General features: G+C 40.5%; 1 protein-coding gene across 5 annotated transcripts in view; it reads right to left on the bottom strand.

The window, feature by feature from the left end:
* The window catches only part of n4bp2 (NEDD4 binding protein 2), a 94,350-nt gene that overhangs the window by 21,085 nt on the left and 52,170 nt on the right, over nucleotides 1-21,095 (bottom strand). For 4 of the 5 annotated variants that reach the window (XR_011960351.1, XR_011960352.1, XM_072567845.1 and 1 more), the window contains exons 9-11: nucleotides 20,170-20,215; nucleotides 17,800-18,065; nucleotides 11,733-11,854 (exon numbers count right to left, since the gene is read on the bottom strand). Coding sequence is in view for 2 of the 5 variants with exons in the window: in XM_072567845.1 (XP_072423946.1) it covers nucleotides 11,733-11,854; nucleotides 17,800-18,065; nucleotides 20,170-20,215 (434 nt within the window). In the remaining 3 variants the exon portion in view is untranslated. Of the gene's footprint in view, nucleotides 1-7,814; nucleotides 8,025-11,732; nucleotides 11,855-17,799; nucleotides 18,066-20,169; nucleotides 20,216-21,095 lie in introns of all 5 variants that reach the window. The other variant, XR_011960355.1, reaches the window with a different exon arrangement.

Raw genomic sequence — 21,095 nt, 5'->3', positions numbered from 1 at the left:
CTGTTTTGGGGTAGAAGTGACCTGTACAAGAAGGACAGATTGTACCTAAATTGGAAGGGGACTAACATACTGGCAGGGAGCTTTGCTAGAGCTGCTTGGGAGGATTTAAACTAGTAAGGTGTGAGGGTGGGACCCAGGGAGATAGTGAGGAAAGAGATCAATCTCAGACTGGTACAGTTGAGAACAAAGACGAGTCAAACAGTCAGGGACAAAGCAGAGAACAAGGTGCGTTTATTTCAATGTAAGAGGCCTAACAGGGAAAGCAGATGAACTCAGGGCATGGTTAGGAACCTGGGACTGGGGTATCATAGCAATTACAGAAACATGGCTCAGGGATGGACAGGACTGGCAGCTTAATGTTCCAGGATACAAATGCTACAGGAAGGACAGAACGGGAGGCATAAGAGGAGGGGGAGTGGCATTTTTGATAAAGGATAGCATTACAGCTGTACTGAGGGAGGATATTCGCGGAAATACATCCAGGGAAATTATTTGGGTGGAACTGAGAAATGGGAAAAGGATGATCACCTTATTGGGATTGTATTATACACCCCCTAATAGTCAAAAGGAAATTGAGAAACAAATTTGTAAGGAGATCGCAGTATCAGTTATCTGTAAGAATAGTAGGGTGGTTATGGTAGGGGATTTTAACTTTCCAAACATAGACTGAGACTGCCATAGTGTTAAGGGTTTAGATGGAGAGGAATTTGTTAAGTGTATACAAGAGAATTTTCTGATTCAGTATGTGGATGTACCACTATAGAAGGTGCAAAACTTGACCTACTCTTGGGAAATAAGGCAGGGCAGGTGACTGAGGTGACAGTGGGGGAGCAGTTTGGGGCCAGCGACCATAATTCTATTAGTTTTAAAATAGTGATGGAAAAGGAGAGACCAGATCTAAAAGTTGAAGTTCTAAATTGGAGAAAGGCCAATTTTGATGGCATTAGGCAAGAACTTTCAAAACCTGATTGGGGGCAGATGTTCGCAGGTAAAGGGATGCCTGGAAAATGGGAAGCCTTCAGAAATGAGATAACGAGAATCCAGAGAAAGTATATGCCTGTTAGGGTGAAAGGAAAGGCTGGTAGGCATAGGGAATGCTGGATGACTAAAGAAATTGAGGTTTTGGTTAAAAAAAAGACGGAAGCATATGTAAGACAGGATAGATCGAGTGAATCCTTATAACAGTATAAAGGCAGTTGGAGTATACTTAAGAGAGAAATCAGGAGGGCAAAAAGGGGACATGAGATAGCTTTGGCAACTAGAGTTAAGAAGAATCCAAAGGGTTTTACAAATACATTAAGGATAAAAGGGTAACTAGGGAGAGAATAGGGCCCCTCAAAGATCAGTAAGGTGGCCTTTGTGTGGAGCCACAGGAGATGGGGCTGTGTGATGAGTATTTTGCATCAGTATTTACTGTGGAAAAGGACATGGAAGATATAGAATGTAGGGAAAAAGATGGTGACATCTTGAAAAATGTCCATATTACAAAGGAGGAAGTGTTACATGTCTTGAAACGCATAAAAGTGGATAAATCCCCAGGACCTGATCAGGTGTTCCCTCAAACTCTGTGGGAAGGTAGGAAAGTGATTGCTGGGCCTCTTGCTGAGATATTTGTATTATCGATAGTCACAGGTGAGGTGCCGGAAGATTGGTGGTTGGCTAATGTGCCAGTGTTTTAGAAAGGTGGTAAGGACATGCCAGGGAATTATAAACCAGTGAGCCTGATGTCGGTGGTGGCCAAGTTGTTGGGGGGAATCCTGAGGGACAGGATGTGCATGTATTTGGAAAGGCAAAGACTGATTAAGGATCGTCAACTTGGCTTTGTGCATGGGAAATCATGTCTCACAAACTTGATTGAGTTTTCTGAACAAGTGACAAAGAGGATTGATGAGGGCAGAATGGTGGACGTGATCTATATGGACTTCAGTAAGGCATTTGACAAGGTTCCCCATAGGAGACAGGTTAGCAAGGTTAGATCTCAATGGAATTCAGGGAGAAATAGCTATTTGGATACAAAACTGGCTCAAAGGTAGAAGACAGAAGGTGGTGGTGAAGAGTTGTTTTGCAGACTGAAGGCCTGTGACCAGTGGAGTGCCACAAGGATTGGCGCTGGGTCCTCCACTTTTCGTCATTTATATAAATGATTTGGATGTGAGCATAAGAGGTATAGTTAGTAACTTTGCAGATGACACCTAAATTGGAGATGTAATGGACAGTGAAGAAGGTGATCTCAGATTACAAGGGGATCTTGATTAGATAGGCCAATGAGTTGAGAAGTGACAGATGGAGTTTAATTTAGATAAATGTGAAGTGCTGCAATTTGGGAAAGCAAATCTTAGCAAGACTTATACACTTAATGGTAAAGGTCCTAGGGAGTGTTGCTGAACAGAGAGACCTTGGAGTGCAGGTTCATAGGTTCATGAAAGTGGAGAAGGCATTTGGTATGCTTTCCTTTATTGGTCAGAGTACTGATTACAGGAGTTGGGAGGTCATGTTGCAGCTTTACAGGACATTGGCTAGGTCACTGTTGGAATATTGCGTGCAATTCTCGTCTCCTTCCTATCGGAAAGATGTTGTGAAACTTGAAAGGGCTCAGAAAAGATTTACAAGGTATGTTGCCAGGGTTGGAGGATTTGAGCTATAGGGAGAGGTTGAATAGGCTGGGGCTGTTTTCCCTGGAGTGTTGGAGGCTGAGGGGTGACCTTATAGAGGTTTACAGAATCATGAGGGGCATGGATAGGTTAAATAGACAAAGCCGTTTCTCTGGAGTAGGGGAGTCCAGACTAGAGGACAGAGGTTTAGGGTGAGAGGGGAAAGATATAGAAGAGACCTAAGGAGCAACTTTTTCCATGCAGAGGGTGGTACGTGTATGGAATGAGCTGCCAGAGGAAGTGGTGGAGGCTGGTACAATTGCAACATTTAAAAGGCATCTGGACGGGCGTATGAATAGGAAGGGTTTGGAGGGATATGGGCCAGGTGCTGGCAGGTGGGACTAGATTGGGTCGGAATATCTGGTAGGCATGGACGAGTTGGACCAAAGGGTCTGTTTCCGAGCTGTACATCTCTAGGACTCTATGACTTAAGACAACCCCTCTGGAATCAACTTAGTGAACCTTCTATCAACTGCCTCCAATGCCAGCATATCTTTCTTTCGATCATGATTTGGAGATGCCGGTGTTGGACTGGGGTATACAAAGTTAAAAATCACACAACACCAGGTTATAGTCCAACAGGTTTAATTGGAAGCATACTAGCTTTCAGAGCGACGCTCCTTCATCATGTGATTGGAGGGCTCGATCGTAACACAGAATTTATAGCAAAAATTTGCACTGATGTAACTGAAATTATACATTGAAAAATTGATTGTCTGTTAAGCCTTTCATCTGTTAGAATACAGTGATAGTTTCACTTCTTTTGTGTGTAAATCACAAAACCCTTTTTTTTAAAAAGTTGCATTCTCGGGTTAGCTGTTAACAATGGTGATAGCTAAACAATATGTTGAAGGTGTTAGCCCCCTGTGTTCTCTGTCTATGACCTGATGTTTAGATTGATTCTAATCTAAAAAAGTGAGATAACAGAGTTTTACATGAATTCATGCAGTTTTTGAGCAAAGTGCAATGTAACTCTGCAAGTACAAATTCACCCAACAAAATATATGTGTGCATGTGGGTCTTTGTCTGTCTGTGTTGTGAGTGTGAGAAAGTGTGTGTGTGTGTGTGTGTGTGTGTGTGCGCGCGCGCAGAGTGTCTTAAGTCTGTGAGAGGGTGCATGTGTGAGTGTGTGTGTCTGTGTGCGCGTCTGTGTGTACCTGTGTCCGTGCGTGTAAACTGAGCAAAGGCTACGACAACGGATGAATGGGCACCACACAACAATCACAGACAGGAGGGTTCCCTCCCAGTTGGGGAACACTTCAGTGGTCCAGGACATTCAGCCTCGGAACTTCGGGTGACCATCCTCCAAGGTGGACTTCGGGACAGGCAGCAGAGGAAAGTGGCCGAGCAGAGGCTGATAGCTCAGTTCCATACCCATAGGGAGGGCCTCAACTGGGACCTTGGGTTCATGTCACATTACAGGTGATCACCATTGTACTACACACACACACTTTAGACAATAGACAATAGATGCAGGAGTAGGCCATTCAGCCCTTCGAGCCTGCACCGCCATTCAATAGGATCATGGCTGATCATTCCCAATCAGTATCCTGTTCCAGCCTTATCTCCATAACCCTTGACTCCACTATCTTTAAGAGCTCTATCCAATTCTTTCTTAAATGAATCCAGAGACTGGGCCTCCACTGCCCTCTGGGGCAGAGCATTCCACACAGCCACCACTCTCTGGGTGAAGTAGTTTCTCCTCATCTCTGTCCTAAATGGTCTACCCCGTATTTTTAAGTTGTGTCCTCTGGTTCGGCACTCCCCCATCAGCGGAAATATGTTTCCTCCTGCCAGAGTGTCCAATCCTTTCATAATCCTATACATTTCAATCAGATCCCCTCTCAGTCTTCTAAACTCAAGGGTATACAAGCCCAGTCGTTTCAGTCTTTCCGTGTAAGGCAATCCTGCCATTCCAGGAATTGACCTCGTGAACCTACGCTGCACTCCCTCAATAGCCAGAATGTCTTTCCTCAAATTTGGAGACCAGAACTGTACACAGTACTCCAGGTGTGGTCTCACCAGGGCCCTGTAGAGCTGCAGAAGCACCTCTTTGCTTCTATACTCAATTCCTCTTGTTATGAAGGCCAGCATGCTATTAGCCTTCTTCACGACCTGCTGTACCTGCATGCTTGCCTTCATTGACTGGTGGACAAGAACACCCAGATCTCTCTGAACAGCCCCTTTACCTAATTTGATACCATTGAGGTAGTAATCTGCCTTCCTGTTCTTGCCACCAAAGTGGATAACCAGACATTTATCCACATTAAACTGCATCTGCCATGCATCTGCCCACTCACCTAACTTGTCCAGGTCACCCTGTAATCTCCTAACATCCTCATCACATTTCACCCTACCACCCAGCTTTGTATCATCAGCAAATTTGCTAATGTTATTGCTGATACCATCTTCTATATCATTTACATATATTGTAAAAAGCTGCGGTCCCAGCATGGATCCCTGCGGTACCCCACTGGTCACTGCCTGCCATTCCGAAATGGAGCCGTTAATCACTACCCTTTGTTTCCTATTAGCCAACCAATTCTCTATCCAATCTAGTACTTTTCCCCCAATACCGTGCGCCCTAATTTTACTCACTAACCTCGTGTGTGGGACTTTATCAAAAGCTTTCTGAAAGTCCAGGTACAGTACATCCACTGGATCTCCCTCGTCCATCTTCCGAGTTACATCCTCAAAAAATTCAAGAAGATTAGTCAAGCATGATTTCCCCTTCATAAATCCATGCTGACTCTGTCCTATCCTGTTACTATTATCCAGATGTGCCGTAATTTCATACTTTATAATAGACTCCAGCATCTTCCCCACCACTGAGGTCAGACTAAATGGTCTATAATTTCCTGCTTTCTCCCGCCCACCCTTCTTAAAAAGTGGCACAACATTAGCCGCCCTCCAATCCTCAGGAACCGACCCCGATTCTATTGAACTCTGGAAAATAATCACCAGCGCATCCACGATTTCCCGAGCCACCTCCTTCAGTACCCTGGGATGCAGGCCAACAGGTCCCGGAGACTTATCAACCTTCAGACCTAACAGTCTCTCCAACACCAAATCCTGGCAAATATAAATTCCCTTAAGTTCAGGTCCTTCAGCCACTGTTACCTCAGGGAGATTGCTTGTGTCTTCCCCAGTGAACACAGATCTGAAGTACCCATTTAATTCCTCTGCCATTTCTTTGTTCCCAGTAATATATTCCCCTGTTTCTGTCTTCAAGGGCCCAATTTTTGTCCTAACCAATTTTTTGCCTTGGACATACCTAAAAAAGCTTTTACTATCCTCCTTTATATTCCTGGCCAGTTTACCTTCGTACCTCATTTTTTCTCTGCGTATTTCCTTCTTACTAATCCGCTGTTGTTCTTTAAAAGCTTCCCAGTCCTCCGTTTTCCCACTTATCTTCGCTAAGTTATACTTTTTCTCTTTTAACTTTATATGTTTCTTTACTTCCCTCGTCAGCCACGGCCGCCCATGTCTCCTCCTGGGATCTTTCTTCCTTTTAGGAATGAACTGATCCTGCAACTTCTGCATTATACACAGAAATATCCGCCATTGTTCCTCCACGGTCTTCCCTGTTAAGGTATTGCACCATTGAACTTTGGCCAGTTGCTCCCTCATAGCTCAATATTTCCCTTTATTCAACTGAAATATTGTCACTTCCGATTGTACCCACTCCCTCTCAAATTGCAGATTGAAGCTTATTGTATTATGGTCACTACTTCCCAATGGCTCCTTCACTTCGAGGTCACTGACCAATTCTGGTTCGTTACACAATACCAGATCCAGAATCGCCTTATCCCTGGTCGGCTCCAGCACCAGCTGCTCTAAAAATCCATCTCTGAGGCACTCCACAAAGTCTCTTTCTTGAGGCCCGATACCATCCTGATTCTCCCAGTCTACCTGCATGTTAAAATCCCCCATAACAACTGTGGTAACATCTTTGCGACAAGCCAATTTCAGCTCCTGATTCAACTTACATCCGACATCCAGACTACTGTTTGGGGGCCTATAGATGACTCCCATGAGGGTCTTTTTACCCTTAGTGTTTCGAAGCTCTATCCACACTGACTCTACATCCCCTGACTCTAGGTCCCCCCGCGCAAGGGACTGAATATCCTCCCTTACCAACAAGGCCACCTCACCCCCTCTGCCCGTCAGTCTGTCCTTACGATAGCACGTGTAGCCTTGAATATTCATTTCCCAGGCCCTGTCCCCATGAAGCCACGTCTCAGTTATCCCCACAATATCGTATCTGCCAATTTCCAAAAGAGCCTCAAGCTCATCCACCTTGTGTCTAATGCTTCGTGCATTCATATATAGAATTTTTAATTTGTTACTGCTCTCACACTTTCTCACACTCACAACCCCCACCCCAGACAGACAGACACACACAGACAAAGACCCACATGCACACATATATTTTGTGGGGTGAATTTGTACTTGCAGAGTTACATTGCACTTTGCTCAAAAACTGCATGAATTCATGTAAAACTCTGTTATCTCACTTTTTTAGATTAGAATCAATCTAAACATCAGGTCATAGACAGAGAACACAGGGGGCTAACACCTTCAACATATTGTCTAGCTATCACCATTGTTAACAACTAACCCGAGAATGCAACATTTTAAAAAAAAGGGTTTTGTGATTTACACACGAAAGAAGTGAAACTATCACTGTATTCTAACAGATGAAAGGCTTAACAGACAATCAATTTTTCAATGTATAATTTCAGTTACAATGTATAATTTCAGTTACATCACACTGCAAATTTTTGCTATAAATTCTGTGTTACGATCAAGCCCTCCACAATCACCTGATGAAGGAGCGTCACTCCAAAAGCTAGTGTGCTTCCAATTGAACCTGTTGAACTATAACCTGGTGTTGTGAGATTTTTAACTTTTTTTAGATCGGGGATGAAGCTTTAGCAAGATTTCCCTACTTTAATGTTCCATTCCCTTTGAGATAAAGGCCAAAATTCCATTTGCCTTCCCTCGGACTTGCTAAACTTGTAAGCCCGAATCCCTCTGTGATGTAACGTTCTGCACTCTTTCTCCATTTAAATAATACCAAAGCACAGAACCTCACATTTATCATATTCTCTACACAAACTACAGGCCAAATTCAAATGTGATAGAATACTCCCCACTTGCCTGGAGGAGTGCGGCTTCAATAACTCTCAAGCAGCTTGACACCATACAGGATAAGCAGCCCACTTGTTGGCAGCATGCCCACAAACATTTACTTCCTTGCACCAATGATACACATTGGCAGCAGTGTTCCAGTAGCAATCCACAAGTTGCACTACAGCAATTCACCAAAGTTCCTTACACAGCACCTTCCAAACTCATGACCATTATCATCTAGAAAAGTAAGCACACAGGAACACCATCACTTACAAGTTCCCCTCCAAGCTACTCATCATCCCTACCTGGAAATATATCTGTGTTCCTTCAGTGTTGGTGAGTGGAAATTCTGGGATGCCCAGTCTCCACTAAATAAACTGCAGCAGTTGAAAAAGGCAGCTCTGGGGCAACTAGGGATGGGTAACAATAGTTGGCCAAGCCACCAGAGCCCTCACTCCAGTAATGAATAGCTAACAAAAATGGATTGCGATGATACAGATAAATGGTGTTAATGGTGGATTTAGACTATCTTCTTAAAAGAAATGTTAAGAGGTCTGAAGCCCAGCTCATCATCAAATATATGCTGTGGAATTCCAAAAATTGATTTGGAGGAAATTGTAGCTCATTTGAGACTGGATGTCAAACATAGGGACAATGAAGGGTAGAATGTTTGAACTGGGTGTTTTGGTGTCCAGTTGGAAACAGACCTCCTATTTGCAGATCATGTTACCAAAATGTAGCATGTAAATGAAGAGGAAGGGATCCCTGTTATCTACCAAGATCGTGAGGAGAGTCAAAAAGAAAAGCTATTTTTAGAACTGATGCATAAACATTGAACCAAGCAAACTTGAAACAAGGAGAAAGATAGTCATGGTGGTAGGTTGCTTTTCAGACTGGAGGCCTGTCGCCAACGGTGTTGGGTCCTATTTTGTTTGTCATTTATATGTATGATTAGGATGAAAATATATAAGATATGGTTAGTAAGTTTACGAAGACACCAAAATTGGTGGCATATTAGACATTGAAGAAGGTTTTCTAAGATTACAAAGGGAACTTGGTGAAATAGGTCAATGGGCTGAAAAATGGCAGATAGAGTTCAATCTGAATAAATGTGAGGTATTGCAAACAAGGATAGGGCTTATACAATTAATGACATGGCCTTGAGCAGTGTTGTAGAACAGAGGGACCTAGGGGTGCAGGTATGAGGATCTGAAACCTGAACATAGGATGAGGTAACTAGTCCTTGTCAGGAACAACTGCTTAACAGATGTTCTTATTAATTTAGGTAGAAATAAAAATGTCTTATCAATGCAAAAAATGACAAAATGACTTCCAGGCTGCAAATTGAAAATTTTGCTAAAAGCTGCATAAAATGGCTTTTAATTCTGATATAACTGCATAATTGACTAACCACAATCTGCTTCAATAGAGATTAACAGACAATGCTCCCTTTACAGCATGGAAATAACTTGACTAGATAAGACACTACTGGCCGTCCTAACTGACCTTCAAATGCAGGTCCAAAGACTCGGTTAGTGAGATAATGAAGGCCTGAGTGTGGAAAATAAAATTGGTTCCTAGGAAATATCATTGGACCAAGTAACTGTCAAATAAAGCCATATTGTATATTGATTGGTAATCGTCTGAACGTACTATGTGATCAAGGCCTGTACCTTTCTTTAGGAAAAGTATAAAAATGTCTTTGTTTTAAGCCATGTCTGCAGCTCCTCTGGGGAACATGAAGTGTTTAACCTCTGTGTTTCTGGATGATCTGTGCCCGGACATATGAAGAAACAAAGAATGAAATCTTAAAGAACCAGACCGACTGAGAGTATTTATTGACCGATCGTGGAACCAAGAGACCCCTCCAGGATTCCAGATCTTTAGGCACATAATTCTTTGAAGTTTGAGTTACATATGAACAAGGTGGTATAAAAGGCATTTGGCATGCTTGCCTTCGTTGCTTAGTCCTTCGAGTATAGGTGTTAGGACGTTATGTTCAGGTTGTACAGGACACTGGTGAGGCCTCTTCTGGAATACTATGTCCAGTTCTGGTTGCCCAGTTATAAGAAAGGTATTATCAAGCTGGAGAGGGTTCAGAAAAGACTTACCAGGATGTTGTTGGGTACGGAAGATTTGCATTATAAAGAAAGGCTGGACCTTTTTTCATGGAGTGTAGGAGATTGAGAAACAATCTGATAGGGATTTATAAAATAATGAGACATATAGATAGAGTTAATAGTAGTTATCTAAGATGGGGAATTTCAAGCCTGGGGCCACATTTTTAAGCTAAGAGAAGAGAGATTTAATAAATAAAATTAGGCATTTTTTTTTACACAGAGGGTAGTTCACATGTAGAATGAACTTCCTAACAAAATGGTGGATGTGGGTACAGTTACAATGTTTAAAAGACATTTGGATAGATACATGCAGAGGAAAGGTTTGGAGGAATATGGACCAGGTGCAGGCAGGTGGGACTAGTCTAGTTTGGGATTATGTTCAGCATGGACTGGTTAGACTAAAGGATTTGTTTCCATGCTGTACGGACTCTATGACTCTAAGTGTGTTAAAACCAACAGGGAGGTCAAAGATGAGGAGATGGAATTACATATCAGTCACAAAGAATGTATTTTCTAACTTTGGAAAGGGCTGTTTCAATGTTGAGGCACTAGTAAAAACTCAAATTAGACACTCAGATAGACAGATGAGAGGCATGTGCATGTATTTTGGAGAAACCATATTTAAAGATTTTGGAGGAGAAAGCAGATTGAATATAGAGGAGGAGTTCAGACAGGACATGAGAACAAGGAATTCATAGGCAATAGGGAAAAAGGAGTAGAGATGGAACCTGAAAACACTTGCCACACACAACATATAAATCAATCTCATGCTATTTTAAAACGGCATTGGGGGAAACCCCAAATGCTAATCCTCCACCTTTTAGCACAAACACAAAAATGAAGCTTCCAGTCAGAAAATCCATTAGCAGTCAAATATTAATGGAACTTCTGAATTCAGAAGAAAGCTTTTCACTCTACTTCAATGCAATCTAAATTAAAAATATTCTGGTCAAGGGTCAAAGTATGTCAACTATAGATTGGGTATCTTTAGGAGGAAATTGCAAAGTAAACATAAGACAATTTGCATATCATTTTAAAAATCACACAACACCAGGTTACAGTCCAACAGGTTTAACTGGAAGCACTAGTGCTTCCAGTTAAACCTGTTGGACTGTAACCTGGTGTTGTGTGATTTTTAACTTTGTACACCCCAATCCAACACCGGCATCTCCAAATCATGCATATAATTTGCTTACATTGCAAAGCTAAAAACACTCAACTGTTAACTGTTCTAAGCTGTCATAGAATAGCTTATCATAATAAAATAATGAGACATATAGATAGAGTTAATAGTAGTTATCTAAGATGGGGAATTTCAAGCCTGGAGGCACATTTTTAAGCTAAGAGGAGAGAGATTTAATAAAAGAAATGAGGCATTTTTTTTTACACAGAGGGTAGTTCACATGTAGAATGAACTTCCGAACAAAGTGGTGGATGTGGGTACAGTTACAATGTTAAAAGACATTTGTATAGATACATGCAGAGGAAAGGTTTGGAGGAATACGGACCAGGTGCAGGCAGGTGGGACTAGTTTAAATATGGTTTCTCCAAAATACATGCACATGCCTCTTATCTGTGGTGCTAAGTATTAACACTAAGTTTGGTATTGCAATACCATACAGATTGTTACATATTCAAACTAGCTTTTCAAGCTTTGGGAGATAAAGAAAATGGATTTGAATTTAATGTAAAGCTGTAGTTAAAGAACGTTGAATGAATCGAGATTTTGAATGTTTAAAATTTTCTAAAGACGCAATCTAACATAACAACGTTTGAAAAATAACAATTACAGGAAATGCTGTATGAAATTTTGATTAAAACTCACTTGTTGTCTTTATACATATCCATGATAAAGTGTTTATCAATGCCCGGAAACATCTCTAGGAGGCATTTTTCCTTTAACTTTGTTGCACAGTCTTTTGAGGATGAGAGAGATCTCATAATGGACTACAAGAAATAAAAAACAAATAAAGTTAGGTTAGGTTTAACAACAATTAATTTTATGTTCATTTGATACACTTCACCAGTATTACAAGTTTTAATGAAGAGTAGAATCCTGCAGTAAATTAATTGTCGAAAGTGTTGGTACGACTTGCCCTTCTATGTTGCACCATAAACAAGTAAATGCCACTCCGCTATTTTGGTTTCATTATTCATTCATGTTGAAGTGGACCAGCACTTATTACTCATCCCTAACTACCCTCAAGGAGGTGATGGTGACCTAAAGACACTGAAACAGCTGCAAAAAAACCAGCAGTGATGTTAGGAACCTCTTCAGGAGATCAAGATGGATCACCCACTCGGTGCAACTATTTGAAGACTACTGCAAATGCTTATCTTTTACACTGATGTGCCGGGCTCCCTCATCACTGAGAGTGAAGATGTTTGTGAAGTCTTCCCTTCTATTGAACTGTTTCATTGTCCACCACCATTCATGATTGAATGTGGTAGGATTATAGAAATTAGACCTGTAGTTTGTGGAATCACTTAGCTCTGATGATCACTTGCAGTCTGCACTGTTGGGCATGCAAGTAGTGCTGTTTCATAGCTTCACCAAGTTGACAGAAAATAAAAGCAGCAGTAGACCATTCAGCTCTTCAGGCCCACTCTGCTACTAGTTATGATTATTGCTGATCATCCAATTCAAAGGCCTGGTCCCACTTTTACCCTCATATGCTTTGATCCCTTTAACCCCAAGTGTTATATCCAACTCCTTCTTGAAATCATACAGTATTTTGGCCTCAGCTGCTTTCTGTGCTTTCACAGGCTCACCACTGGGTGATGACATTATTCCTCATCTCAATCCTAAATGGATTACCTTGTTTCCTTAAACTGTGACCCCTGCTTCTGGACTTTTCACTATTGGGAACAGGCTTCCTGAATCCACCCTGTCTAGCCCTGTTCAAATTTTATAGGTTTCTATTGCTCCCCTTCATTCTTCTGAACTCCAGCAATAATCCAAAACAATTCAACCCCTCTTCATAAGTCAATCCCACCATACCAGGAATCAGTCAGGTACTTCTATAGTAAGGATATTCTTCCTCAGAAAAAGGAGACCAGAATTGCAGACCTCATTTTCGGTGTGCCCTCTTGCACTCTTCAGTGAAACTGAGTTGATGTATTATTGTGTATTGTGGCAATCAGCAGGTGGTTTCCTTTCCCTTGACCTACTGCCCTAAGAATTCTTATGATCAGAATCAATGTTAAGGACTCCCAGGGCAACCATTATCCAATTATATAGCTCCAGCTCTGCTGGGTTTGTCCTGGCATTCTCTGAGACGTGTGTGACGTATGTTTCTCAGAGTATGAGACACCCTGTAGGCTAGTCCAGGGAAGGACAGCAATTTTTTAAAAATCTTCCTGTCACCTGAACTGGAGAGTTTTAGTTATGAAGAGATTTCGGATAAATTGGGATAGTTTTCCTTAAAGCAGAGGAGAGCGAGGAGGGACAAATTGAGATGTGTTACAGAAATTCACCGAACCTCAAGACATATAGACAGAGTATATGGTGATAAACGTTTTCCCTTGGTGGAAAAATCAATGAATGGGAGCAGAGATTTAAGGTAACAGGTAAGAGGTTTAAAGCAGATGTGAGGAATTTTTTTTCACCAAGAGGTTGGTGGGAATCTAGAACTCGCTGCCTGCAAGGGAGGTAGAGGCAGAAACCCTTATTACACTTAGGAAGAATTTACATGTACACTTGCGATGGCAAAGGTATACAAGGCTATAGGTCAAATGCTGGAAAATGAGATTAGAACAGTTAGGTAGTTATTTTTGCCTGGCGATGACTCAATGGGTCAAAGTGCATTTTTCTGCATGTAGATCTCTACTACTAAAGACCATTAGTGAACCAGGTGGGTTGTTTTGACAATTCCAAGTTTCATGGTCATCATTAGACTTACAGTTACAGATTTCTGCAGAATTTCACCAACTGTCATGGTGAGATGCAAACCCAGGTCCCAGGACATTACTTGGGTGTCTGCATTACTAATCCAATTACAATACACTAATACCATTGGCTATCCTATATACATGATAAATTACTGAGAATAAAATATCTAATGACTCTTACATCATTTTTAATTTGTTTTTATTTAGTAGTAAAAAATATCAATTGCTCATATACAGTTTGGGTAGATCTGTACCTTTGCTCAAACTTGGAGGGCAGCTATTACACAACAAATTTCTTGCACTGCTGTTCCTGACAAGGCAGAATTTCCAATGTTTGAAGGGCACATGGTTACAGAAATGTGACAGGTACAGTGACACTTTTCTACTTGAAGCATTTCGAGTCATAGAGATGTACAGCACAGAAACAGACCCTTCAGTCCAATTTGTCCATGCCGACCAGATATCCCAACATAATCTAGTCCCACTTGCCAACACCTGGCCCATATCCCTCCAAACCCTTCCTATTTATTTACCCATCCAGATCCCTTTTAAATGTTGCAATTGTACACCAGCCTCCACCACTTCCTCTGGCAGCTCATTCCACAGCCCCAGCCTATTCAATCTTTCCCTATAGCTCAAATCCTCCAACCTTGGCAACATGCTTGTAAATCTCTTCTTGGGGTGAAATTTGTCAGCGATCCCAGCGGTGACAGGAATTTTTTTTGTATTTATCACATTTAATCAAAAAGATTTTAGTAGGTCATGAAAATATTTGGTAAGATGGAAATATATTAAGATTACACCAAATAATTATTGCCCTCTCTTATAAAAAGCTACATCATGAACAGTTACAGACAGTATAACACAGTAGTTCCCTTCTCGTGCAATCCCATGTTATAAGAAAATCGCATAATATCAGCCCCATTTAAAATAATGGGGCCAGAATCGTATTATAACCAACACATGCTTTAAAAGGTTGCACTTTAGAAACAGTGTCCCCAATTAGTCAATCATGTTACCGCGAATTCACATTAATGAAACGTGCATTATAGCACAATAACCTGAACTAACTAAGGAGACATGTTAGATAATATGGAGAGATTTAAATCTAACAAATGAATCCTGTAGGAGGCACAATAAATGTGAACTTAATTTAAATACAGAAATTGTGTTGGCAGTGTCAGACATAGCAATTTTAGGCAATTGGCCATTTCAGAGGTGAGAGAGACAGAGACTAAAGTGGGTCTGGAACAATACCTGAAAGTGGAAAGCCGGAAAGACTAGGGAGAGAGTTTATACCATTCAATGCACAAAGTGCCCAAATGCTGAGAATGTGTTCGTGTAGTCATGTCAACCTGAACACTAACGCTGTAAAGTGCCAGGCAAGTGTAAACAGCATATTGTGCAGCATGGAGTTTAAATTTAAAAAGTCTTCAATGCATGAAAATCTGAAAAATGAAAAGCAAAAGTAACTATGAGACCTAGCCAGTCTTCCACCGATCATAGCTATAGTGGAACAGCTTAAATGGACTAAGTGGTGAGCTTTGTTGTGCATGTTTCTAGCACTACAGCTCAGGCACTGTCAACACCCATAGCTTTTCCCTGTGCTCGGTGCACATAGCTACTTCTTAACATCGAGAGGAGAGAACTAAATTGGCTTGAAAATGATTTCTGGACTGGAAAGAGGAAACAGTACAACCGCTAACTCAGAAAACCAAAAGAACCGCGGATGCAATATAAATCAGAAACCAAAACAGAAATTGCTGGAAAAGCTCAGCAGGCCTGACAGCATCTGTGAAGAGAAATCATTGTGAATTAACATTGCAGGTCTGGTGATTTCTCTTCACAGATGCTGCCAGACCTGCTGAGCTTTTTCAGCAATTTCTGTTTTGGTTTCTGCTAACTCAAAACCTTTGCTTAAAAGTATCTGGAAATATTTCAATTTGGTCTCTTACATCTTTGGTCTAGATAGTAATGCTTGGGAGAGTAAAGACCATGAAAGGCATAAGGTTACTTGTGTAACTATCCTGTGGCACTGCTTTCTTGAAAACACTGAGTGTGAAAGTCCAAAGATGAAACACTGCCATTTAGGAAATAATGCAAAAATCAATAATATTCTTCTCAAGTAAGAAGTCACATGATGCCAGGTTATAGTCCAACAAGTTTTTTTTGAAATCACAAGCTTTCACAGTGCTGCTCCTTCGTCAGGTGACTTCACCTAAATTATAACCTGGCGTTGTGCGATTTCTGACTCAGTCCAACACTAGCACCTCCACATCATGGTTTCTCAAGTACAATTCAGAAAGTATCTAAGGAAGCAGCCATGTGGAATATTAAAAAATATGGCCCTCATTCTTACAATGGATGTGCACGTAAATGTTTTCATTGACATAGCAGCTTTACATCTTAGGCCACTATGCTGGTTCCAGAATAATGTTGGCAGTTGTTCCCTCTTGGAAAAACATTTCCGTTGGTTTTATGTTATATTTCGATTTGTTTTAAAAGATGTCCAGCTTTAAAAGTATCAAGTATCAAGCTTTGATGTGAAGCCTCTGGTACATTTTGTTCATGAGTGCCTGTTCTAAAGTGACTTTGTACACTGGTTCTAAAAATTGAGTTCTTGCGAAAACCAAGAATCCCTAATGCACTGAGTACTAATGCCAAACTGCTATTGCAACCTGGTATCAGCACAATCCTATTGCTAAGTCACACTGGTAAGTTCAATTAATATCGTGAAGACTTTGATATTGATAGCTGCTTATACATCAGCTTTGCCAGTACATGCTAGGTAACATTCAAAAGTGAGAACCCAGGTGAATATCGAGTATTGATATATATTAGTTATAAGCATTTTATGTACCAAACATGACCATACTGACAATCATATTTAGACGATCAAAGGTTTTAAACTAAAACTGGTATCAATGTTCTTGCGTAAATGCAGTGAACCTGTAAATACAGTGCTAATCAAAACTTTGGCGTGAGTTCCCTAGCTTGTGCCCTATTTCTGAGAAAATTAGACAAGCACATTGGAAACACAATTGATAATTAAACACAGATAAATCTACATGGACATCGATTCTAATCTGCTTCCACAAAAAACATGCTGAAAAATACAAATTGAATACATTAACACACAACACAAATATCAATATAATATTCATATTTTACCAAATATCAAATGGGACTGAGTCATTGTTCTGAATGGTTCAGTACAAATACAATATGACTTGCAGCTGAAAAAAGATGAACGAGCAGAGATTCTTACAAAAACTGCTTGTCCACATTGCACATCTGACATTAAAGCAACATCACTTGCCACCAACCGTGAACAAAGATGTCTTCAAATATCTATATCTCTGCATCTTGGACTTCCCCTTTCCCAAAATTACCATGCTACTATGTTCAAGGGGATCTGCTAGAGTCCAACAACAGTGATATCAATAAGCAGCTGGAACAGTTAATCAACTTAAAGTATTCTCAGTCAGCATATCAGAATGTGAACTGCATTATCCTTTTATAAAGAATAAAATAATACATGTGTATTTTCCAAACATTCATGGTAGAATTGAAACATAAAACTAAACTCTCAAAGAAAATCTTACAAATATGCTTTGATCAAAATAAAGAAATGTGGCATTCCACAAAATATAAAATTAGTTTATCAGGGCCAGAGATTCATCAGTAGCAATTATACATCCTACATGTTATTCAACAAGGTATAACTTTTTCAAGTAGTTTTGTAGTGAGACGAGTAACATAAAACAGCAAGTTTTCATCTGTTCAGTATTTCTCTTTGAAATCTGTGGAGATTTCAATAATACATCCTATGAAGAAGCATACAATCACTAACAATTCCCAAATTTCCACATTTAACTATGTATCTCAAGGGAGTCCAGAAGTTGCCAGCTTCCAAGGAGTAATGATATCAAATGGTGAGAATTTCACCATGTTTACTCCCCCAAAATCCAGACTTTACAAGCATGCAGATTTATACACACCTGGTCATGTTTTGTCTGAAAGTCCATCTCCTCTGACATGATATCCCTCAATGATACGCTAGGAACCTGAGTATTCCAATGGTCCATAAATGGAAAGCCTTCCATTAGATCCCTCTTGACAGTCAATGCAGTTGATAAAGGGATTGTTTTCTTTCCATCCTTTCTCTTTGACCTTTTTGTATCACATTTCAAAGTAAAAGCGCCCTCCTCTTCCTCTTTCACAGAATCTTCAAAGTCCCACTTGAAATTCTCAGGTAAGTTGCCATCTGAAAAAAAGGAATGTTGTATTTTTGTAGCTTCTAATCCACATTAAAAATACAATAAAATGGAATTCCAAAATTCAATATAAAGGTTGTGACCTGGGACTGTAGCTCATTAAATTCTGATGTAGAACAAAAGGCACACACCCGTGTCACTCCACAAATAAGTATCTGATCTTTGCTGTGCCACTGCTATAATAAGACACTTTCTCATGACTAGAGCATGTTATTAGAGTCATAGAGATGTACAGCACAGAAACCCTTTGGTCCAACTCATCCATGCCGACCAGATATCCTAAATTAATCTAGTCCAATTTGCCAGCACTTGGCTCATATCCCTCTAAACTCTTCCTATTCACGTACCTATCCAGATGCTTCTTAAATGTTGTAATTGTACCAACATCCACCTCTTTTGCTGACAGCTCATTCTATACACACACCACCCTCTGCGTGAATACGTTGCCCCTTAGGTCCCTTTTAAAATTTTTCCCCTCTCACCTTAAACCTATGCCCTCTAGTTTTGGACTTCCTTTCCATGGGAAAAAGACGTTGGCTCTTCACCCCATTCGGGTCCCTCACAATTTTACAAACCTCTAAAAAGTCACCCTTTAGTCTCTAATGTTCCAAGGAAAACAGTCCTTGCCTTTTTCTGCCTCTCCCTCTAGCTCAAACCCTCCAACCATGGCACGATCCTTGTAAATCTTTTCTGAACCCTTTCAAGTTTCACAACATCCCTCCTATAGCAGAGAGACCAGAATTGAATGCAGTATTCCAAAACATGCCTAAACTATGTCCTATACAGCTGCAACATGGCCTCTGAACTCCTATATGCTATGCACAGACCAATAAAAGCAAGTGTACCAGATGCTTTCCTCACTACCCTTTCTACCTATGACTCCACTTTCAAGGAACTATGAACCTGCACCCTAAGGTCTCTTTGTTCAGCAATACTCCCCAGGACCTTGCCATTAAGTGTATAAGTCCTGTCCTGATTTGCCTTATCAAAACGCAGAACCTCACACGTATCTAATTGATCAGATGCCACTTCCATCCAGTATCATCCATACTTTTCTTTGTAATGAATTTTACTGCAGGAGCTGTGCTGTGGGACAAACTAAAGAAGCTATGACTGGAGTTGAACATTTTCAGATCAGCAGAAAACAACCTTGCTCCTGAGCTTTAGTTGAAGAACATTCCAAAAACAACAAACGATCATTGGGTGGTGATGGTCTCCTTGTAATGTCTGTAGGAATGTGATGATTGGTCACAAACAAATATGACAAGGCTAGTGTGATGTTAAGATTTGCAAATATATATTTTAAATTATATTTATATATTATATATTTACATTTTATATTTAAGTATATTTATATTTTAATATCATTTATTTTTGAATTTGGATTTTTCAATTTTAGCTAATGGCATATGGGTTTCCTGATGATGCCACCTTCCACAAAGAATGTGACCAGGGACTATTGCTGGTGTAGAAAAAAAGCCCCAGAAATGTCCTCCATATTCTTCAACCAAAAATTTCCCACTGTCATGGTTGACAAGGCTCTCAGACATGCCTCATCCATTCCCCACACTTCTGCACTCACCCCTTCTCTTCCCTCCCATAAAACCAATAAGGCCCTTCTATCCTCACTTTCCAGCCCACTTGCATCCACATCCAAAGAATTTTAAGCCACCATTTCTGCCACCGCCAGTGGTATGCCACCACCAGGTATATACCTTTCTCTCCTTTGACAACCTTCTGCAAGGACCATTCCCTCTGGAATATCCTCTTCTACTCCCAACACCGCCCCACAATACCTTCTCATTCAATCACAGGTGTAACACTTGCCCATTTATTTCCTCCCTCTCACTATCCAAGGTTCCAGAAACATCTTCCAGGTAAAGCAGTGATTTATCTGCACTTTACTCAATCCAGCCTACAGGATTCACTGCTAAAAATATGGTCCCCTCTACAGTGGGTAGACCAAATGTAGACTGAGTGACTACTTTGCAGAATATCTATGTTGTGTCTGCAAATATTACCTCCAGATTCTGGTTGCCTACTATTTCAACACACCACTGTGTTACCTGTGTAGGAATTAACAATATTTATTACCTTCCAAAAGAAGCTGGTATGATAGAGATTCTTGCTTCTTTCTTTCCTGGAAAAGAGAATTGGTTACAGCCAAGCAAGATAAACTGGTTGAACAATTAATTACAAAGATAATGTAATACTTTCAAAATCACATATTATACAACTATGCAACGTTATGGGTAGGCATGAAATGAGAATATAAGACAACATGAAATAGCAGCATGCATAGGCCATTTAGCCTCTCACGTCTGCTTCATAATTTAATAAGATCAATGCTGACACTCCGCCCAACTTCACTTCCCACCCAAACCCCATATCCCTTTACTTTCATCACATTTACATCCTTTGCGGTAGGCAATGGCACTGAAATGGTAGTACTTTCATCAGACAATTTATCTTGAACGCTGAGTATGAAACACACCAAAAGGGATGAAATTTGAATTCAGTAAGAATATGGCATTAAAAGTTAGCCTACTGGCAATTGTTTCAAAAACCTGTCCAGCTCACTAATGTCCAAAAGAGAAGAAAATTTGCCATTACCTGGTCTGGCTTACATGCAAGTCCGGACCCACAACAATGTGTCTGAATTCTAACTGGCTTCTGGACAATCGGGGTGGGCAATAAATTCTGACTTAGCCAGCAACACCCAAGTCCCATGAATTAATTTTAAAACAAACTTGGTCTTATCAATGCCTTCAATGGCTTTCACCTTATTTTTTCAGAAAAAGTGCTGAGATACTTTATCAAGCCATTTTAGTTGCAAAAACTTTAAGATTTAGTGTTGAAAACTATTTCTTTGAAGAAAAATAAACAAAAGAGCAAGGAAACAGATTTCAGAATTTAATCACTTCTACACACCATTCCAAGTTGCATGAAGTGGCAAATCATTGCAGCAAAATTGAATCTGCTCTACTGGTTCAGACTGGAGGCCAGCAGCCAGTGTTGTG

Source organism: Chiloscyllium punctatum, chromosome 1 (genome assembly GCF_047496795.1).
Source record: "Chiloscyllium punctatum isolate Juve2018m chromosome 1, sChiPun1.3, whole genome shotgun sequence".
Lineage (NCBI taxonomy): Eukaryota > Metazoa > Chordata > Chondrichthyes > Orectolobiformes > Hemiscylliidae > Chiloscyllium > Chiloscyllium punctatum.
This window is presented reverse-complemented; position numbering and strand designations above follow the sequence as displayed.